Source organism: Zootoca vivipara, chromosome 5 (genome assembly GCF_965207765.1).
Source record: "Zootoca vivipara chromosome 5, rZooViv2.hap1.1, whole genome shotgun sequence".
In the NCBI taxonomy this organism is placed as follows: domain Eukaryota; kingdom Metazoa; phylum Chordata; class Lepidosauria; order Squamata; family Lacertidae; genus Zootoca; species Zootoca vivipara.
Window position 1 is genome coordinate 11,630,936 of NC_142588.1, and position 20,535 is coordinate 11,651,470.

General features: G+C 47.9%; 1 protein-coding gene across 15 annotated transcripts in view; it reads left to right on the forward strand.

Annotated features, from left to right (window-relative positions):
* PAX2 (paired box 2) overlaps positions 1-18,772 on the forward strand; it is a 126,426-nt gene extending 107,654 nt beyond the window's left edge. For 8 of the 15 annotated variants that reach the window (XM_088670062.1, XM_088670068.1, XM_088670067.1 and 5 more), the window contains 3 exons: positions 2,701-2,802; positions 7,386-7,472; positions 14,393-18,772. In XM_088670062.1, coding sequence (XP_088526188.1) covers positions 2,701-2,802; positions 7,386-7,472; positions 14,393-14,514 — 311 coding nt within the window. In that variant the 3' untranslated portion in view covers positions 14,515-18,772. Of the gene's footprint in view, positions 1-2,700; positions 2,803-7,385; positions 7,473-14,373 lie in introns of all 15 variants that reach the window. The other 7 variants (XM_088670064.1, XM_088670070.1, XM_088670071.1 and 4 more) reach the window with 1 other exon arrangement.
* Positions 18,773-20,535: the final 1,763 nt, after the last annotated feature.

Here is a 20,535-nt window from a genome sequence, read left to right on the forward strand (position 1 = left end):
GGCGTTTCCTGCGCTGCTCTGGTTCACCAGAAGTGGCTTTGTCATGCTGGCCACATGACCTGGAAGCTGTATGCCGGCTCCCTCGGCCAGTAATGCGAGATGAGCGCCACAACCCCAGAGTCGGTCACGACTGGACCCAATGGTCAGGGGTCCCTTTACCTTTTATTCCTCAATAATAATAATAATAATAATACCCCGCCCATGTGTCTGGGTTGCCCCAGCCACTCTGGGCAGCTTCCAGCATATATAAAAACATAACAAAACATTAAATACTAAAAAAAACACCTTCTCTAACCAGGGCTGCCTTTAGATATCTTCTAAAAGATGTACAGTTGCTTATCTCATTGGTTCAGGGGTCACATAACTCCATGCCCTCCAACATTTATCCAATGTTGGGACAGCCTAAGGGAAGGTGGGACATTCTGGGATCAAATCAGAAACTGGGATTGCTTCTGTAAATTCTGGACTGTCCTTGGAAAATAGGGAGATTTGGAGGGTCTGGGGTGTGTTGCTAGAGACATCCCTTCAGTTAGTTGTTTGTTTAATAAAGCAAGGCACAAACTGGATACTGAAGTGAACAAGATAACAAAAGTGTTTGGGAAGCATGCGACAAAGAAAGGCTGAAGACTGTGTGCTAAAAGATTAGGGTGGGAATAATGGTTTTCAAAAAAAGAAAAACCACCCTCACCAAGGGTCCCTTTTGCTAAGAAAAAGAGCAGATGTTTATCAGAGCTTTTTAAAGGCCCTCTGTACCCTATGATTAAGTCACAGTAGTTTTAACTCAGTTCTTTGTTTTGTGTCCTTTTAGCATCTCTTATCTTTGAGATGATCTTTTTAAATGAAGGCTGTGATTTGTGGGTTCTCTTATCCTTGAAGATGTACCACTGAAAGAAAGTCATGTCCAAGCTTTGGTTGGAGGAAAGAGCTGGTCTCTACTGGATGTTTCCCATAAAAAAGTTCAGGCGGCCTATTGCTATTTCTTTCACCCAGAATCCCAGCTGTATGCTCTGAAAACATGCAGCTGGAAAGGCTTCCTCCTGCCCAGAGTAGACACAACATGTGGTCTGGTGGTATTGCAGTAAAGCCAGCAAGGAGAAGCAGCACCAATACTGTACTTTAATTCTGGACTTAATTCCGCTTCTAATGGGACAATTCCTTCTGGAAATAAACAAAAGCTTGCCTGCAGCTGTTTCTGAAGATGGGCCTTGTGTGTCAGTGAGAAAAACAAATGAATGGATATTTCATCTTTAGGAGAGAAGTCTCACCCAACATATTTTAAACTTATTTATTATTTATTTTAGTTTGTACAGGGGCAGATAAAAAGGCTTCAATCCTCAGAGAGTCCTATTCCTGATAGTTTCCAAATTAATCTTTTGAAACCTCACCCAGCTCTGTCACGAACACTTGCTGTTATTGTTGTTTGTTGTGTATTTCATTACAGTGGTACCTCTGGATGCAAACGGGATCCGTTCCGGAGCCCCGTTTGCAACCTGAGCAGTGCACAACCTGAAGCGCCAAATCATGCGCATGCTCACCGCACAATTTGGCACTTCTGCACATGCGCACGACGTCATTCGGCGCTTCTGCACATGCGCAAATCGCCAAACCCAGAAGTAACCTGTTCTGGTACTTCCGGGTTCGGTGCATTTGTATCCCTTGATGTACACAGCCCGCAGCGAACGTAACCAGAGGTATGGCTATTAGTGTTTGTGTTGTTATGGGTGCAATCGTACGAAAGCAAACCTGCAAATAAAGGAAGCTGGATTATACGGGGCTGAATTCCCATGATTGGGCTGCATATCATAGAATCATAGAACTGTAGGGTTGGAAAGGGAGCACAGCGGTCATCTAGTCCAACCCCCCACAATGCAGGAATCTTTAGCACAACATGGGGCTCAAACCCATGACCCTGAGATTAAGAGTCTCATACTCGACCAACTGAGCTGACCTATATAATTAAAGACTTGTACAATCCATACCCATTAATCCTTTTGTAAAGCTGTGGAATTGTGACTAAGGTTGCAATACTAGGTATAGTTACAGGTAGGTAGCCGTGTTGGTCTGACGTAGTCGAAACAAAATAAAAAAAATTCCTTCCAGCAGCACCTTAGAGACCATTTCCACCACCCTTCTGAGTGATACCCCCCCACCCTTTCCCTACATAAGCGCCTGAGGACTTCTGCTTCAGTGTATCTGAAGAAGTGTGCATGCACACGAAAGCTCATACCAAAATAAAAACTTAGTTGGTCTTTAAGGTGCTGATAGAAGGAATTCTTTTATTTTGTTAATACTAGGTATGTTTACCTGGCACAAAATCCCTTTGAATTCAGTGCAACTTACTTGCGTAGGATAGGGCTGCATGGTTGCCCAATTCTGCTCCTGTCCCTATTGAACTGGATCAGATTTACCTCTGGGTTAGCATGCATACAATTCTAGCTGTATCACTGAATAAAGTGCATAGGGTTTTGTTTGTCTGTTATGAACACAACAGGCGCCGTTGTAACTTATGTTAAGGGAGGTAGAGATGCCTTTGTAGATGTAAGAAGAATGTTTATCTGCTAAACAACTTGCTACACCCAAATGCCACCTAGTGAGCTTGCAGCCGAGGTGCAATCTGTGAACTAGGAGCTTCCTTCCTTACAGTTCACACCCTGAGCTACTGTACTGAAATCGGCTCTCCCTCCTTTTTCTCCTCGCTAGGTCGTGACATGGCAAGCACAACCTTGCCTGGCTACCCACCCCATGTTCCACCAACCGGACAGGGCAGCTACCCAACCTCAACTCTTGCAGGAATGGTGCCTGGTAAGTTCTTCTTCCTTGACACATTTGTGACGGTTTCAGTTTTGATTAGACAGAAGAACAGTCTGCTTTTATTGTCAAATTTGTCATATTTGGGCAAGGTGCTTGAGGGTGTGGTCGTTTTCTTGGATGATTCTGAAAACAGTTGGGGAAATTCGATTGGTAGAAGATATGGCAGCTGCTGGAAATGTTCTGAGTGGAGCTAGCAAGTCAAATCATTATTTCTCCAACCTTTTCAAGGCTTAGCTGCCAAGTATCCCATTTTTCGCGGGAAACCCCCAGATTTTAATCTGTTTCCCGCTGTTCTCCCAAATGGAGAAAAATCCCGGAAATCCCCCGGATTTCCTACCTGCCAGGGAGCCTCCATTTTGGGTGCTGCTCTGCCCATGTGTGGGCACCGGAAATCGGGCAGAGCGGCACCGGAAGTTGCTTCTACGCATGCCCGGAGGCCATCTTGGTGGTGGCCGCCTGGCGGCGACCGTCACCAAAATAGTAGCCGCCATGCGGCCAGCACCAAGATGGCCGGCGGGCATGCATAGAAGCAACTTCCGGTGCCGCTCTGCCCTATTTCCAGTGCCCACACATGGGCAGAGCGGCCCCGGAAATTGCTTCTATGCAACTTCCAGTGCCGCGCCGCTGCTGATCCCGCATTTTTCAGCGGGAGACTTGGCAGGTATCTTTCAAGGCTCCATTCAGCATTTTTGGCCTCTAAATGGCCTGAGACCAGAATACCATATCTCAGGAACCACATCCTGCCCTGAATGAGTCTGCTACACTAAGATACTTCTCTCTCTGCTCTTGGATGTATAACAGATGGGCACAAGAGTTTGGGCCTTTTCAGTGATGGTACCCAAAATTTGGAACAGCCTTCCAAGAGAGGTCTGCTTGGCCCTATCAATTATATTCTGGTGGGCAGCCAAGTTAGATCTGTCTCTTAGTGATTTTTGACTATTTTGTTTTCAGGAGTGGTGGTCCTTGAAGTATTGGGGTCCTGGGCTGCATCAGCCTTATAGGTCAAAACCAGCACTTGAATTGGGCCAGGAACTAATTATCAGCCACTGTCTAGATGCTGATGCTCATTATGGAAAGACATTCTTAAGATACATGTGAAGAAAAGAAGCCTTTTAAATAATAATAAATAACAACAATTTATTATTTATACCCCACCCATCTGGCTGGGTTTCCCCAGCCACTCTGGGCGGCTCCCAACAGAATATTAAAAACACGAGAAAACATCAAACATTAAAAACTTCCCTAAACAGGGCTGCCTTCAGGTGGCTTCCAAAAGTCAGATAGTTGTTTATTTCCATGACATCTGATGGGTGGGCGCCCTACCGAGAAGGCCCTCTGCCTGGTTCCCTGTAACATCACTTCTCACAGGGAGGGAACTGCCAGAAGACACTCAGCGCTGGACCTCAGTGTCTGGGCTGGATGGTGGGGGTGTAGATGCTCCTTCAGGTATACAGGACTGAGGTCATTTAGGGCTTTAAAGGTCAGCACCAACACTTTGAATTGTGCTCGGAAACGTACTGGGAGCCAATGTAGGCCTTTCAGGACCGGTGTTATGTGGTCTCGGCGGCCACTCCCAGTCACCAGTCCAGCTGCCGCATTCTGGGTTAGTTGTAGTTTCCAAGTCACCTTCAAAGGTAGCCCCACATAGAGCGCATTGCAGTAGTCAAGCGGGAGATAACTAGAGCATGCACCATTCTGGCAAGACATTAGGGGTATTAAATTTTGAGGAGATACAGAGGGAAAGTCCTTCCTTCTGAATGATTGGAATGTGGATGGCACTCCCCGTCTCCGAAGATAAATGTCTATTTCTGACATTTACCCTCAGTTGCTATCGCTGTCCTAGAGATATTATTTAAGCCTCAGTTTCTGGAGCTGGGAGAAGCCTGGCTCCCCAGTTCAACCCTGAGGAACGGGGACACCACTGGTGAACCACATTGACCAGCAAAGTTCTATGAGGCTAGAGTCTGGAAGGGAAATCCCCTGCTGCTTGAAAATGGAGTAGGAACATAGGAAGATGCTTTAGACCAGGCATCCCCAAACTTCGCCCCTCCAGATGTTTCGGACTACAATTCCCATTTTCCCGACCACTGGTCCTGTTAGCTAGGGATCATGGGAGTTGTAGGCCAAAACATCTGGAGGGCTGCAGTTTGGGGATGCCTGCTTTAGACTGAGTCTCATAGACTCATGATATTGTACAGTTGGAAGGGACCCCGAGGATCATCTAATACAGGGGTGGCCAACTCCCAAGAGACTGCGATCTACTCACAGAGTTAAAAACTGGCAGTGATCTACCCCCTTTTGGGGGGTTCAGGTCAAGGTTGTTGAACTTTTTCTATGAAGGAAAGCCCTGTTTTTTTGGGTTCAGGTTGAAGTTGTTGAGCTTTTTAGGGAGGAGGAAAGCCCTGTTTTTTGGGGGGGTTAGGTCAAAGTTGTTGACCTTCTTTTAGGGAGGAGGAAAGCCACATTTTTGGGGGGTGCAGGGCAAAAATGTTGAGCTGCTTTGGGGGGAGCCAGTGATCTACCACAGACGTCCAGTGATCTACCAGTAGATCATGATCTACCTGTTGGACATGCCTGATCTAATCAAACCATTGAACAATCTAGCTCAGGCATCCCCAAACTTCGGCCCTCCAGATGTTTTGGACTACAATTCCCATCTTCCCTGATCACTGGTCCTGTTAGCTAGGGATCATGGGAGTTGTAGGCCAAAACATCTGGAGGGCTGCAGTTTGGGGATGCCTGATCTAGCTCATCATTTTTTACACTGTTTGGCAGCAGCTCTCCAGGATTTCAGACACAGTTCCCTCCCCTGCTTAGCTGGAGATGCTGAGTTTTTAAGCAGTGATCTTTGGCATGCAAAACAGATGCTCTCTGCCACTTGAATTACAGCCCTTTCTGGCAAGCTGGGGGGGGGGTTCCTCAGGGCAGGCCTGTAATGTCCAGGGACCCTTTTCCTCCATGGACTTTGTTATTCCTCAAAAGCCTGGCCTCCGCTTGCCTTTTGACTCCTGGGCAACGTTTACAGAACATCCTAGGCTTTGGCAGAAAAAGCTTTGGGACCAGCAGAGAGAGCAGGTCACAGCCAGGGTCTGCTGTAAAGGGAGCAGTTAAACAGAATCCAGTGCTGATGAGGAAATTACATGTGTTTCATTAGTGATCGGGGAAGGAGATAGCTCAGTTCCTCTTGGTCACAGTTGAGCTCAAAAGCTCATTATCCTGCAGCACGTTTCCTTTCACTCCTCGTCAATAAACACCTTTCACACTCTCTGCGTCTCCCTCCCTGGATCCCCTTGACTGCTCTGGAGAGAGAGAAAGAGAGAGAGAGAGAGGCTCTTTCTCCTCTACTTAACCTGCACTTCAGATTCACTGTAAACAGTTTAGGGTGACAATACAGATGGGAGAGGGAGAGCAGCTGAGACTTCTTTTTACAGACACAGATAGGGCTTTGTGAAGAAACTCCTCTCTGGCTTCTCCAAGTCCCTGCACGTGCTCTCCTTACAGGGGTGGGGGAAGAAATTCAGCACAATTTTCATTCTTTTGCAAAGCCACCCAATTTGCGCTTCCTGAAACAATGCCTAAGCCGAAACACAGCTAGCCTTCAAAATTCGCACTTCTACGAATTTTGTGATGCAATTATCCAACAGGAAAAAGTGTATATAAGAATCACAGAAACATAAAGTTGGACTGGACCCTGAGGGTCATGTAATCCAACCCCCGGAGGAAAAAATGCACGTACGCCTGAGGTACCACTTTATCTAATGGGGCCTCCTGCTGCTGCTGTGCCTCCTCCTCACAATTTCTGTTCTCATCCTGAAGTAAAGTTCTTAACCCGAGGTACTACTTCTGGGTTAGCAGAGTCTGTAGCCTGAAGCGTTTGTAACCCAAGGTGCCACTGTATTAGTGAACACAATATACAAAATGGATAATTTTAGGGGGAACAGTTTGCATAAATGTGTCTGAAATGCTGGTTTTGAAATGACAACACTCCACAAACTAATTCAGAAATGTGGTGAACAGCACTTAGGATTGGAAAAATGAGAGAAATCAAAACTAACAAATTCATCCATCCCTAGGTGAGATTGAGCTTTCCTAGAAAAATACAACATACTTTATATATTAAGAATACATTGAGATTGTACAGTATCTAACACTGCGTGGGCAGCATTCCACTTGCACAGAAGGGCTGCCCCTTCTTCTCTCTCCACGCACCCCCCCAAATTTTGCTCCAGAGGGTTCTCCCAACCGCTTGAGGCAGATTTTGAGGGTGTGCCGGTGGCTGGAGGGGAAGAGGACAGTCCGTAGGACAGACTGACCAAATCCTAGAAAACAGCACGTCAGAAATAGAAGACGTTTAACGCCTGCATTGCGTTAGTCCACACAGGCAAAGCTGAAATCATGGTGAAAGTGGGGAGATGGAGAAAGCCACAAGGAAACAAGGGTAACAAGGAGAAAATTCACGAGTGTGGCTTCATGCTCCCCCTCTCCCTTGTTAGGCATTGTCACAATTCTGCTCCCCCACCTTCAGTGTGCAACATACTTAGTGAATGACTCACCCCTCCTTTGCTCTTTTCTAGGGAGTGAATTCTCAGGAAATCCTTACAGCCACCCTCAGTACACAACCTACAACGAGGCCTGGAGGTTCAGCAACCCTGCGTTACTAAGTGAGTATCTTTCCTGCATCCCCTTCCATCTCTTGCTCTCTCCTGTTTGTCTCCTTGTTTTCTTTTCCTTATTTGTTTCTATTTCACCAGGGGGCGGGGGGGGGGGGAGAACATTCCCACCTCCAAATGACTTCATCATTTAGCCATCAGCTCAGTTCATTGTTCCTGGCAGTTAATAATTTGAGGATGACTTGATCGTTTATACAAATGAGGTACCTTTAGTTATTTTCGCCCACTTCCACACCCCTGCCCATTTTCTATTTTGCAAGGCTATTTATTTATTTATTTGAACAAGGTATACATTGCTTAACACCAGAGTTTCTAAGCAACGAAGGGTAAGGTTATAAATAATAATAATAATAATTTATTATTTATACCCCACCCATCTGGCTGAGTTTCCCCAGCCACTCTGGGCGGCTTACAACAGAAATATTAAAATACACTAATTTCTTAAACATTAAAAGCCTCCCTAAGCAGGGCTGCCTTCAGATGTCTTCTAAAAATCTGGTAGCTGTTTTCCTTTTTGACATCTGATGGGAGGGCGTTCCACAGGGCAGGCGCCACCACCAAGAAGGCCCCCTGCCTGGTTCCCTGCAACTTGGCTTCTCACAATGAGGGAACCGCAAGAAGGCCCTCGGAGCTGGACCTCAGTGTCCGGGCAGAACGATGGGGGTGGAGATGCTCCTTTAGGTATACTGGTATAAAGAACATACGGCAAAATCAATAAACAGAAAACCCTATGACAATGGGCATTGTTTGATGGTATGGAAAAGAAATGGGACACAATGGCTTAGAAAGCTTTAGTAACTTAGTACACTGGTGCCTCACTTAACGAATGCCCTGTAAGACGAATTTTTCGCTAGACGAATGGATTTTGCGATCGGAGGTTGCCTCGTAAGACGACGAGGTTTTCTATGGCCGCGGCTTCGTCTTGCAGTCCTCCGACTGCAAAGTCCAGCGTGCAGCGAAAAATTGCCAGGGCTTTTTGCCACCTGCCTTCCCCAAGCTTGGGGAAGGCAGGCGGCAAAACACCCCCACACCGCCGCACTTCGGCTCCAGGGGACGGAGCCCAAGTGCTGCGAAGGCAAGCAGCTGTGTGCCAGGCGGGGGGGAAAACAGCCCCCGCACTGCTGCACTTAGGCTCCGTCCCCCACAGCCGAAGTGTAGCGGTGCGGGGGCTTTTCGCTTTCACACCGCCAGGCTTCGGCTCCAGGGGACGGAACCGAAGCGCGGCAGTGCGAAAGCCCCCGCACAGCCGCGGGCTTTTTGCCGCCTGCCTTCCCCTTGGCTTGGGGAAGGCAGGCGGCGAAACGCTGCTGCATCGCCGCACTTTGGCTCCGTCAGGCGGGGGGGGGATGGAGAAGCAGAGGATCGGATTGGTTCTCACTCCCCCTGCCCGACAGAGCCGGCAACCCTGTGCTTTCTGTCGGTGGTGGGGGGGAGAGGACTGCTTTCTCTCTGTTTGTTCCTCTCCCCTCACCGCAGACAGAAAGGAGACATCCCGGGGTTCGGAGAAGTGCTTGCCCAGCACTTCTCCAAACCCCGGGACCTGTCCTTGCTGTCGGTGGCAGGGGGACAGGAACGAAGGAGGAGAAAGCAGTCCTTTCTCCTCCTTCGTTCCTCTCCCCCATCCGCCGAAGGATCTTTCTTCCGCCTGTCACACAGCGGGGATCGTAGGGGGCTTGAGAAGCTCCCTACGATCCCCGCTGTGTGACAGGCAGGATGGGGGGGAAGCGGAGGATCGGCGGGCGCTGCTTGGGGAAGGCAGGCGGGCAGGTGGCAACAGCCCGTGGAAGCTCCGGGGCTGTTGCCATCTCCCTGCCTGCTTTCCCGTGCTGAAGCGCCCGGGGGACGGAGACGGATTGCGGTGCGGGGGGGGGGGGCTTTTGCCGTTTACCTTCCCTGAGCTAAGGGGAGGCGAAAAGCCCCCTCCCGCGCCGCACTTCGGCTCAGGGACTGGCTTGGCGGCAGCGGGAAGAAGGAATTCCTCCCCTTTTTCCCGCCAAGCCAGTCCCCGAGCCAAATTGCAGCGTGGCGGGGGCTTTTCGCCGTTTGCCTCCCCCTCACAGCACCGCAATTCAGCTCCGTCCCTCGGGCGCTTTGGCTCGGGGAAGCCGTAGCGCATCGGGGGACAGAGCCGAAGATTGGCGGGTGCTGTTTGCGGGGGTTGACCAGCGGGCGCTGCTTGCGGGGCTTATCTTTGTGTGACAGGCAGGGTGGGGGAAAGGCAGAGGAACGATCCTCCGGCTTTCCCCCCACGCCCACCTGTCACACAGCACAGATCCGAAGATCGGTGGGCGCTGTTTGCCGGGGTTGACAAGCCCCGGCAAGCAGCGCCCTCCAATCTTCGTGTGACAGGCGGTGGGGAAGGCAGGCAGGCAAGAGAGCAAGTGCCTGCCTGCCTGCCTTCCCCGCCGCCAGTCCCCCGGAGCCCATTGGAATGCATTGATTAAGTTTCAATGCATTCCTATGGGAAACCTGGACTCGCTAGACGAAAAATTCGTTACACGAATTGACCCGTGGAACGGATTAATTTCGTCTAGCGAAGCACCACTGTAATAGTCATAGTTTATTCCAGGATCATTAATATCTCACTATTACTAAGTTACTAAAGCTTTTCAAAACTTGAAAATGGCAGGTAGTGGTGTTCAGATTTTACAGGACCAAACTGCATAGCTGTCAAGTTTTCCCTTTTCTCGTGAGGAAACCTATTCAGCATAAGGGAATTTCCCTTTAAAAAAGGGAGAATTTGACAGCTATGCCAAACTGGCTAGAAACAGATTGTAGTCCCGTAAAGTGTACAAATTCTGTACCAGAACTGTTTCTGGTAAACTGGTTCTGTAGGGTTTTGTAGCATTTCGAAAACCTGCAAAACCTTCCTGACCAGAAAACAACAGAGAAAACAACAGAAAAGAATGTGTGCAGGACTCATGCAACTTTCAGTTTTCCTAACAGCTATGTCTCCAGCTGTTTCCCCCCCCCATGTGCACGTTTTATGAAAGGCATGTGAAAAAAGAGGCTATGGAAACTCCTGTTGCAAAAGTTGGCCAATTTGACAGGACAGGGTGTGGCCTTCTGGACCACCATTATAACATTTGTTGTTTAGTCGTGTCCAACATTTCTCCAATGAAAATAGGGATGTCCTGCTCAAATAATAATACATCACCCATCTGACTGGATTTCCCCAGCCACACTGGGCAGCTTCAAACATCTACAGTGGTGCCTCGCTAGACGAATTTAATTCGTTCCGACGGTCAATTCGTCCAACGAAAAATTCGTCTTGCGAGGCACCGTTTCCCATAGGAACGCATTAAAAGTTAATTAATGCGTTCCTATGGGCTCCGGGGGACTGGCGGCAGTGGCGGCGCTTGGCTCCCTGGAAGGCAGGCGGCAACAGCCCCGCAGCTCTCCTTGCTGTCGGTGGCAGGGGGAGAGGAATGAAGGAGAAAGCAGCCCTTTCTCCCCGTTCGTTCCTCTCCCCCCCACCGCCCGACAGAAAGCACAGATCCTGGGGTTGTCGGATCTGTCGGGCGGGGGGAGGCACAAGCGGAGGACCGGTCCGATGCTCCGCTTCTCCCTTCCCCCGCCCAACAGAGCTAAATGCCGGATCTGTCAGGCGGGGGGGGGGAGGGACAGGCGGGACGACCCCCTGCTGTGTCAGGCGGGATGGGGGGAAAACGCAGGAAAGATCCTGCACTTCCCCCACATCCCGCCTGTCACACAGTGGGGATCGTAGGGGGCTTGAGAAGCCCCCTACGATCCCCCGCTGTGTCGGGCGGGAAGCGCAGGATCTTTCCTGCGTTTTCCCCACATCCCGCCTGTCCCTAAGCCGAAGTGCAGTGCGGGAGGGGGCTTTTCACCGTTTGCCTCCCCCTTGGGGGAACACAAATGGCGAAAAGCCCCCGCTAGGGACTGGCTTGGCGGTGGTGGGAAGAAGGGGAGGAATTCCTCCCCTTCTTCCCGCCCCCGCCAAGCCAAAGCCGGCTTCCCTCGGCAGCAGCCGCCGCTTTGTGCCGGGCGGCGGCGGGAGAAGCGGTTCCTCTGCTTCTCCCACCGCCGCCCAGCACAAAGCCGACATCGGACGGGGCTTCAGAAAGGCGCAGCGCTTCTCCAAAGCCCCGTCCTGTGCTCCCAGGTGTCCATGGCGTGGTGGTGGGGGGAGAAGTGGGGGAACGGATCCGTTCCTCCACTTCTCCCCCCCTTCTTCCCGCGCTACAGCCCTTTGTGTTCCGCTGGTCTCTGCCGGTTGCCTCTCACCAGCAGAGACCAGCGGAACACAAAGGGGAACCAGCTGCAGTGCAGGAAGAAGGCAAAGGAAGATCAGCTGAGAGGTGCCTCTCAGTTGATCTTCCTTTGCCTTCTTTCCTTGCTACAGCTGGTTCCCCTTTTGCTAGACGAATGCCCCTTTCGCTAGGTTTTGCGATGTGAGCTTTTTATGGCCACGCTTTGCAAGACGAAGCAGCAGCCATAAAAAACCTCATCGTCTTGCGAGGCAACCTCCAATCACAAAACCTATTCGTATAGCAGAAAATTTGTCTTACAGGGCATTCGTCTAGCGAGGCACCACTGTATTAAAACAGACTAAAACATTAAACATTTTAAAATGTCCAAGGCTGTACACTTACTTGTTTTCTTGGCTTGGGGGTTGCATAACTCCATCCCCTCCAACGTGTCTCCGATGAAAATAGGGGCATCCTAAGGGAAAATGGGACAATCTGAGATCAAATCAGAAACACTTCTTCATTGAAAATAGGGACATCCTATTCCATACCCTCCAACATTTCTCGGATGAAAATAGGGACATCCTAAGGAAAAGCGGGACATTCCGGGATCAAATCAGAAACTGGGATGGCTTCTGTAAATCTGGGGCTGTCCCTGGAAAATAGGGGCACTTGGAGGGTCTGTTATAATAGAATATAGGATGAGTAGCTCCAGACTCCAGCATCGCTGCAATTTACTTAGGCGGATCAGGGTGGTGGCTCCATGGGCCCCAGTCTAGCCCTCCCACAGACTGCTACTGGAAGGCTCAGGAGTCATGACGACCAGATGATTAGTTAGCCCTAGACCCAAGACGACCTGCAGCATTCCCTCTCACTACATCATGCACTCTGGGCATTTTAGGGGAGCATTCATGCACAGGCAAAATAAATATTATTGAGCCCCTCCTGTGTAAGCACAGAACCCCAGAGGGTTTTATCCCACCCACTTTCCCACATGAGCTCCCCTGTGTACTCGCAGCAAATTCCAAAGTATCCCCATCTCTGCATGCCTGGGATGAAGGCCTCACAGCTATTTACAGAGCCATTTATCCTAATATGAAACAGATTTGAGACAAGGGTCTTTAATTCTCACGGGGCTCTTTTCATTAGCTCCCATCTCTTTTCTGCATCTGATTAGCCCTTTGATCATGTAAACACATCAGAAATTGAAGTACGTTAAAAGCAGTTGTTTACTGACTGTGTGAAGAAACTCAAAGAGAAGGGTATCTTCCACCTGCAAGGGTATTTTCTCCAAAAAGCCACGGGTGTCTTACCTAGTTGATGTGGCTGTTACTGAGCACCCTTTCCTTTCTCTGGTCATACACTCGCCACCCTAAGAATCTGACCAGTTCCTCTGCACACAGCATAAGAACAGTTCTGCTGTATTAGAGCAAAGACATATCTAGTCCAGCTTCCTACCCCTAAAATTGATTGCTTAAGCAAAGACTCTCATGTGCTGCGCTCCACTTCTCAGTACTTGTAATACAAAACTGTCAGGTGCAGACATGTCCTATACACAGAAGCATAGAATTCTAGAGTTGGGTGGGACCCCAGGGGGTCATCTAGCCCAGCCCCCTGCAATGTAGGACTTCTCCCCACAGCCATCCCTGGGTGGGCTCAAACTATCAGTCTGTCTAACAGCCAGACACACTGATCCATTGCGCCACATGCTTCAAGTCTGTGCTCTTCTGGTTTTGTTGTTGCAAAAATCGGCCTTGCCCTTAGCGGCGGCAACAGCCCTTTTGTAAAACATGTCACACTTTTTTTTTACAAACTCCCCCTTGCCCATCAGTTTAATCACTGTCTGCTTTGCAGCTTTGATTTAAAGCCTCACTCCTTTTCCTCCGCTGATTTTCAACACCCTTGAATATTTAGCAGGGCTGAATATTTAACCCGTTACAAAGAAGGCTATGTACCACTTTTTTAATTAAATAAAACCAGATCAGGACTTCCCCTCCCTGGACCAGGCAACCCAGGTATTTTGGAAGCATGAAGCTCTTATGTATCATCAATAGGCTCCCAACGTGAGCAGAGTATTCAGCACCATACCATTCCTTATATATATAAAAAATTGAATTGTAATTGTGGTGGATCAGCAGAGAGGCTTCCAAATCTGACATTTAGCATCCATGAGGTGCTTTTTGGGAAATATTCCTATGAATGCAGGCAAGGGACAATTGCTACACGAGGAATCTTGGCAGGGGTGCCAACTTAAATAAAATATTGTGGGGCGCAGGTAAGCCCCGCCTAATCGATCACAAGACACATACCATTTGAATGGCAATGTCCATCAACTTTGGGGAGCCCCCGACCCCCTCAAATATTTTACTGGGAGGCCAAAGGGACCTTGGCCTCTAGGCGTTGGCTCCTGTGAATCTAGGTTATCCTCCTGAACAGGATCTAACTGGAATGCAGCTGCCGCACCAGAACTCATTCTGTGTGACTAGCACTATGTAATTTAGCAAATGCAGGTTCCCTGTTCTTTATATTGGCCACTAATGAGTCCCCATCCTCAGGTTTCTGTCTCTAGTTCCTTTTAATATGCCTCTCTCTCTCTCTCTCTCTTCCTTCCTTTCTTTTCTTATTTTATTTTACTGTATGTCCTTTCAATCAGTCCATTCTTCTCCTGTGTTAACTTTCAGGTTCCCCTTATTATTATAGTGCCACATCCCGGGGCTCCGCACCTCCCACTGCTGCCGCTGCCTATGACCGCCACTAGTTACCATGGAAACCACATGAAACTGCAGGGCGACAGCCTAGGCCTCCATATTGTACCTGTCTGATGAACATTCTGCGCCACTCGGAAAAGGATGAAGAAAACTTTCTCCGTGTCCCTCGCCTGCCCCTTCTGCCCCCCTCCGCCCTCTTTCAGACTGCAGAACGTACTGGAATACCACACATTTGAGAAGCTCATGCCCCTTTGTAACCCAACCAAGCAACTTCACTGGATTGATGGCAAAAGCAGGCCTGCGGCCAGCGCTCCTGCTCCTGTTGCTAATGCCACTGCAGGACTTCACAGACCACCCCACACAAATTGTTCCTCGGTTCTCTAGCCTTCCATGCGAGGCTTCCTCTTAAGCGTGAGGGGAATCTGAGCAATATATAGCCTGCACTGTCGTCTTTTGGGAGTGGTATGGACAGAAGGTAACAAAGGAGAGAATGCTGCGTACAATTCATTGTTCTCCCTCAAGAGATCATCTGTGAAAAACACCTCCGCATGATAAGCGACGGTTTCCGGAAGCCAGAGGGAACCAACTGGCTCGGTCTTGCAAAGGGGGGAAAGACCTGTGTCATCCTCTCTGTGTGTCCGGCAAGGGTTGTTTTGTGTGACCCATTTCCCTCCCATTTCCTCCATAGGTTGGTTGAATAAGGGCTTGCTTTCCTTACCGTTCCATCCAAAGAACGACTGCGTCCGATGTCATAACCTTACGGGCTGGAGTTGGGACGGCAAGTCTCTCTCACACATGCACACACACCTACAGAGTCAAGTCAGACAGGAAGATGGAGCGATGTCAACCCACTGGCAAAATGAAGAACTATATAAATAGATATATAACTGTTTTTAATGCTTTGTCCTGAAGGTCTGTAAAAAAAAAAAAGGAGGGGAGGGAAATGAACAAATTCCCCGTTTTCTAAAAATCAAAAAAGTCCTGGCAAAAACAAGCTGAAATATCTCCCCAACCTGAATGGCAGACATGAAGAATAGTTCTCCCCTTTCATTCCTAGGTTTCATTCTTTTTCTGTTACGCGCCGGAGTTGTTACATGCATGGCGGAGAGGAGTGCAAGTGTATTCCATGGGGAACTTGTTCACCTAATACACAACTCCAGCAAGATTTATGAAGGAAAAAAGCTTAAATCCCCCAGCGACTGGTGTGCCACTTTTCATTAATCACTGCTGAAGGGGTAGAAACATTTTGGGCATGTGACACTGAACAAAAACAATTCCAGACTAACTGGGAATGTTTTCTGGTTCTCTGTCCTTCTATTTCTGCTGTACCAATATGGACTAGGTGGAGGGGTGTGTTTCTTCTCTCCGTGGAGCTGTGGTACTCTGAAATAGTGGCACACAGTAAAAAGCAGGTGTCTTATCCTTGAACCTCAAGCTTGTTTTAGCTGAGACTTACATCAGTCAGCACAGCAAACTTCCCTGTTCTTGGGGCTGTTCATTTCCTTGTTTCTGCATGCCTAAAAACTGAGCAGAATTTGGATTTCTAAGAAGTTCACCTTTTTTTTAAAAAAAAGGCTCATTTCCTGTCTTTGTGGACCCATAGATGAGAAAACACAGTTACCGTTCTATAAAAGGTTGTTGCAGCAGAGAGGTGGGATCCGGCATCACTCTCCATCCTCTTATCTTGGCATCCGCTTTAAGTTCCGTAAGCAGCGCTCGTCTCCTCTTGCGACCACACCATGAAATATCCTATGGTTAAAAAAATCCCAAATTATGCAAACTCTCAAAATGCCAGGATCAAAATGAACATGCAGAAAGGCACATCTGCATTAACTGATGGTTTACAGACATTGTTTTTGCATGTGGAATTTGCAGCAGGATGTTGGATGTTGCATTGAAGGGTGACATTTAAGCAGAAGATGGCAGAACAAAATTTGCTCACATTTTATATTTCATAAATCTGGTGTGTGGTGAGCAGTTATCAACAGGGGAAAGGGAAAGCATTCATGGGGCAAACACAACATCCTCCTCCAGTTTTCATCTTGTCTCACCCAGAAGGCAGAGTGCGGACCAAATTTCAAACTAGTGTAAAGCAGAAGGTTTTTAGCCTTGTTCTTTTCTTTCCCTTTTTCTTTTTACAAATTGCCATATCCAAGGGGAAATAAGAGAACTCTGTATTTGGGGCAATACTTTTGCTTTATAAACCCCTTCTATAGGGGTCAACAAAGCATGTTGATTGCCAGGAACTTTCCATTTTTCTCTGTAACCTGCTTGCCCCCCATACCCGTCAACTCCCGGACTGAAAAATCCGGGATCAGCAGCGACGCGGCACCAGAAGTCGCTTCTACGCATGTCCAGACATGCATAGAAGCGACTTCTGGTGCGGGCGCTGCCCGATTCCCGGTGCCCACACATGGGCAGAGCGGCACCAGAAGTCACTTCTGGACATGCATAGCAGTGACATCCAGTGCCGCTCTGCCCAATTTTTGAAAATCTGGGGGAATTATGGGATATTTTGCCATAAGGGATAACAGTGGGAAACGGCTTTTAAAAACAGGGGTTTCCCACGAAAAACGGGAGACTTGGCAGGTATGGCTTGCCCCAGGTGAATTGACCAAGTCTATTTTACCGTAATTCACCAATATTTGTCTGAGACGATTCAAACAATTGTTTGCTTGTCACAGATGCTCACAAGAACAAGCTTTTTTATGTTCTAGGCCTATGGAAGTTACCTATATACACATCTGTGCTGTATACTGTATGCCATTAACACCCCCAAATTATAAGGCTGTAGCAGGAAATCATTCTGTAAATATACCTGCTCTTTTATCTCATCCCGTGCACACAAAGAAACATTGGGCAAACAGACAGTTTCAGTGCTTCCTCAAACCTCATCCCAAATCCAGCTACATCACTCAACAGTTTAAACATATACGCACACCAATTGCTCATGCCTGTTTGGGGAATGGCACGTGTAAGAGTGCCCATTTGACTAATGTTAAATGTACCCCCCAGAATGTCTGGGAAGGAAAATAGCTAACTGGGTCAACGGAAAACTTGTTAGGTCCTTGAAGCCCCAACTTTGGCTATCCCAGAAAAGAGAGAGTGTAAGAACACTTGACACATCTCACCTACTTAAAATTTTCTGGTTCAGGAAAACACAAATAAAGGAAGATGCAACTGAGAATAGTCTGACCTTTCATTCATGGTCTTTTACTTACACTGGTAGAAAAGAAGGGGAATATGTGTCTGTCCATAACCACTGGTTTGATTTGGGGCCTGCTGACATAATGTTACATTGATTTTCGATTTGGCCTGGCATGATCATAAAGAGAGCAAGCAATTCTATTTGGAACATCCTATGCAAAGGACTACCTAGGCTCAGTCTTAGTCTTTCCACCTTGCCTTCTAAGAGCCACCTGCAAATGTGTATTACATTTGCCAAAGAATTTCTTGTGTTGGCCCCTGCTGTTTTGAGTTACAGTTGGTGGATTGCATTGTAAAGCAGTATTAGAGCTAAGTTTAGTAACTGACAAGGGGGGGATTTACGTGACGATATTATACGGAAGACAACCATCAATATTCATATAGATCCGAGTGGACCGGACTATGCGGGAAATGCAAAAATTATTTAATATTTTGTTATTTGCGGGGGAGGGGGGATTTGCTGCTTTGTAGGAAGATGATGTTTGTAATGTGAAGGCAATTCCTCTTGTATATAAGCCCATTCTCCATCTTCATCATGCTAATGATTGAAACAGGCTCACCTCATCGTGTAGATAAAAGAACGCGCCATCTGTACTGTTTGAATCGCATTGTGCTCACTGAAAACAAAGCTCTGTGTTCAATAAAGCACAGCACAAACTTGGAATCTGTGGGAACAAATAAGCCTGACAAGGCCTTTTCCCTGGCAACCTCCAGCAGCCCCCCCCCCAAAAAAAGTGGTTTACTTTACCACTACTCCTTTTTTATATATATAAAAAAACCTAAACAAAAAAATTGAAAAGGCAGGGAAAGAAAAACACACACACACAAAAAAAATCGAATGGGGGAAAAAAACCTCTATGCAAAAGGAAAAAAATGAAAAAATGTAAGCATCTTTTGCATTTCTGCCCATGTGTCCTGATTCCTCTACTTTTGCTGCCATGATATATTTCTCCATTGCTCTCCCTATGGTTTTGCTCACCTTCCACAGAGGGCTGCCTGATGGCCAACACAAATAGGCGAACTGAAGACTTTGGAGGGTTTCCCCACACACACACTTGGGACCTTATTTGGGCATGCTGTGCCACCTCGTGATTTCTGTTTCCCCAGCTGTACAATAGGAATAAAAAGAAAACACCCTTACCTGGTGGGGTGTTGTGATTCTTTGCTTGCTAGTATCGCCTGAGTATTTGGACACCTTTGGAGAGAAATCTCGGGGGATGTTTCGGGGTGGCAACCAATATTGCTCTCTTGTTATCTTCCTCTCGTCCGTCTTGTCATGTTGTTCCTTCCTCTCATCTACTGGCTGCATCTCCTCCCTAAATTCATCCCAGGGGAAAAAAGAACAACCTTGGCTGTATGCACTTTTCTGTGTTGGGGGAAAGGACACCACAAGCTCTTGCCACTGACAATAGTCCACAGGGAATGTGAACCACAGTCGTCTTTACGTCAGCCAGGAATGGCTCAGCCACAGAAAGGGAAAAGCGGGTGGGTGGGGCGGGGGAGTTTATAGAATGGTAGAGATGAGAGGAGCAAGACAATTTCTCTTGCAACAGACACTTTTTGTGATCTGTAAGTGTTCTTTAAAACGGCAGGCATCCCCAAACTTTGGCCCTCCAGATGTTTTTGCTACAACTCCCATGATCCCTAACTAACAGGACCAGTGGTCGGGGAAGATGGGAATTGTAGTCCAAAACATCTGGAGGGCGAAGTTTGGGGATGCCTGTTTAAAAGAATAGTGTCTTTAGTGGTGATGAGCCCTCATCCAGAGACAGGGCTGTTGCATGTTTTCTCACCCATGGATAGTGACAAATAAAATACAGAGGAAAAGATTCTGAACTAATCATAGACCAATGTGAAGCTATTAAACTGTCAAACGAACAAAAAACAAATGACACTCTTATCTCTTCTGGAGTCTTCCTTTAAAGAAAATTGGAAGTATTTTCTCTCACTGAACTGTCTAAAATCAATAATAACCTTCGTGGTAAGAGCACTCACATGTGGTGGCTTGGTTTATCTTGGGGAACAAGGTAAAGGTAAAGGGACCCCTGACCGTTAGGTCCAGTCGTGGATGACTCTGGGGTTGCAGCGCTCATCTCACTTCTTTAATATATATAATCATACATAAAGGTAAAGGGACCCCTGACCACTTGGTCCAGTCATGACCTCCTCTGGGGTTGCGGCGCTCATCTCACATTATTGGTCGAGGGAGCCGGCGTACAGCTTCCAGGTTATGTGGCCAGCATGACAAAGCCACTTCTGGCGAACCAGAGCAGCACATGGAAACATAGTTTGCCTTCCCCCTATTTATCTACTTGCACTTTGACGTGCTTTCGAACTGCTAGATTGGCAAGAGCAGGAACAGAGCAACGGGAGCTCACCCCGTCGCGGGGATTTGAACCGCCGACCTTCTGATCGGCAAGCCCCAGGCTCTGGGGTTTAACCCCCAGCGCCACCCGTGTCCCTGGGGAGCAAGAAGGAAAGACAAATGTGAGTTACATAGCAGCTTGGAACCAGTGCTATATTTCTAGAAAAAAAAGGTGCCAGAGCTCACCGTGAACCCTCCGTTGTTATCTCAGAATGGCAATGGTGTCCACCTGAAAGATGCCGGAGCTCCAGTGAGCTCCTGCTGGGGGAAAAAGGCCTGCTTGGAACTAACCTAACTTGGATCCTACCCACACAAGTTTCTGCCCATTTTGTTTCCACACACTTTAGGGCGCAGGGTGATGAAACTAAGGAAGAAGGAGCCACGACTCCAAGGACCTTCTGTCCATATAACCCTCCAAGCTGTTGCATCTCCACCTGGCCATTCTTCATTTCTTTGGTTGGTTTTTGGCAGATAAGAAATAAAAACAATTTCTTTTTTATGTCAACCTGTGACATAAAGAGACTCACCGCTTGCTTATCTCTGTTTGCTCACTTCCCATCCCC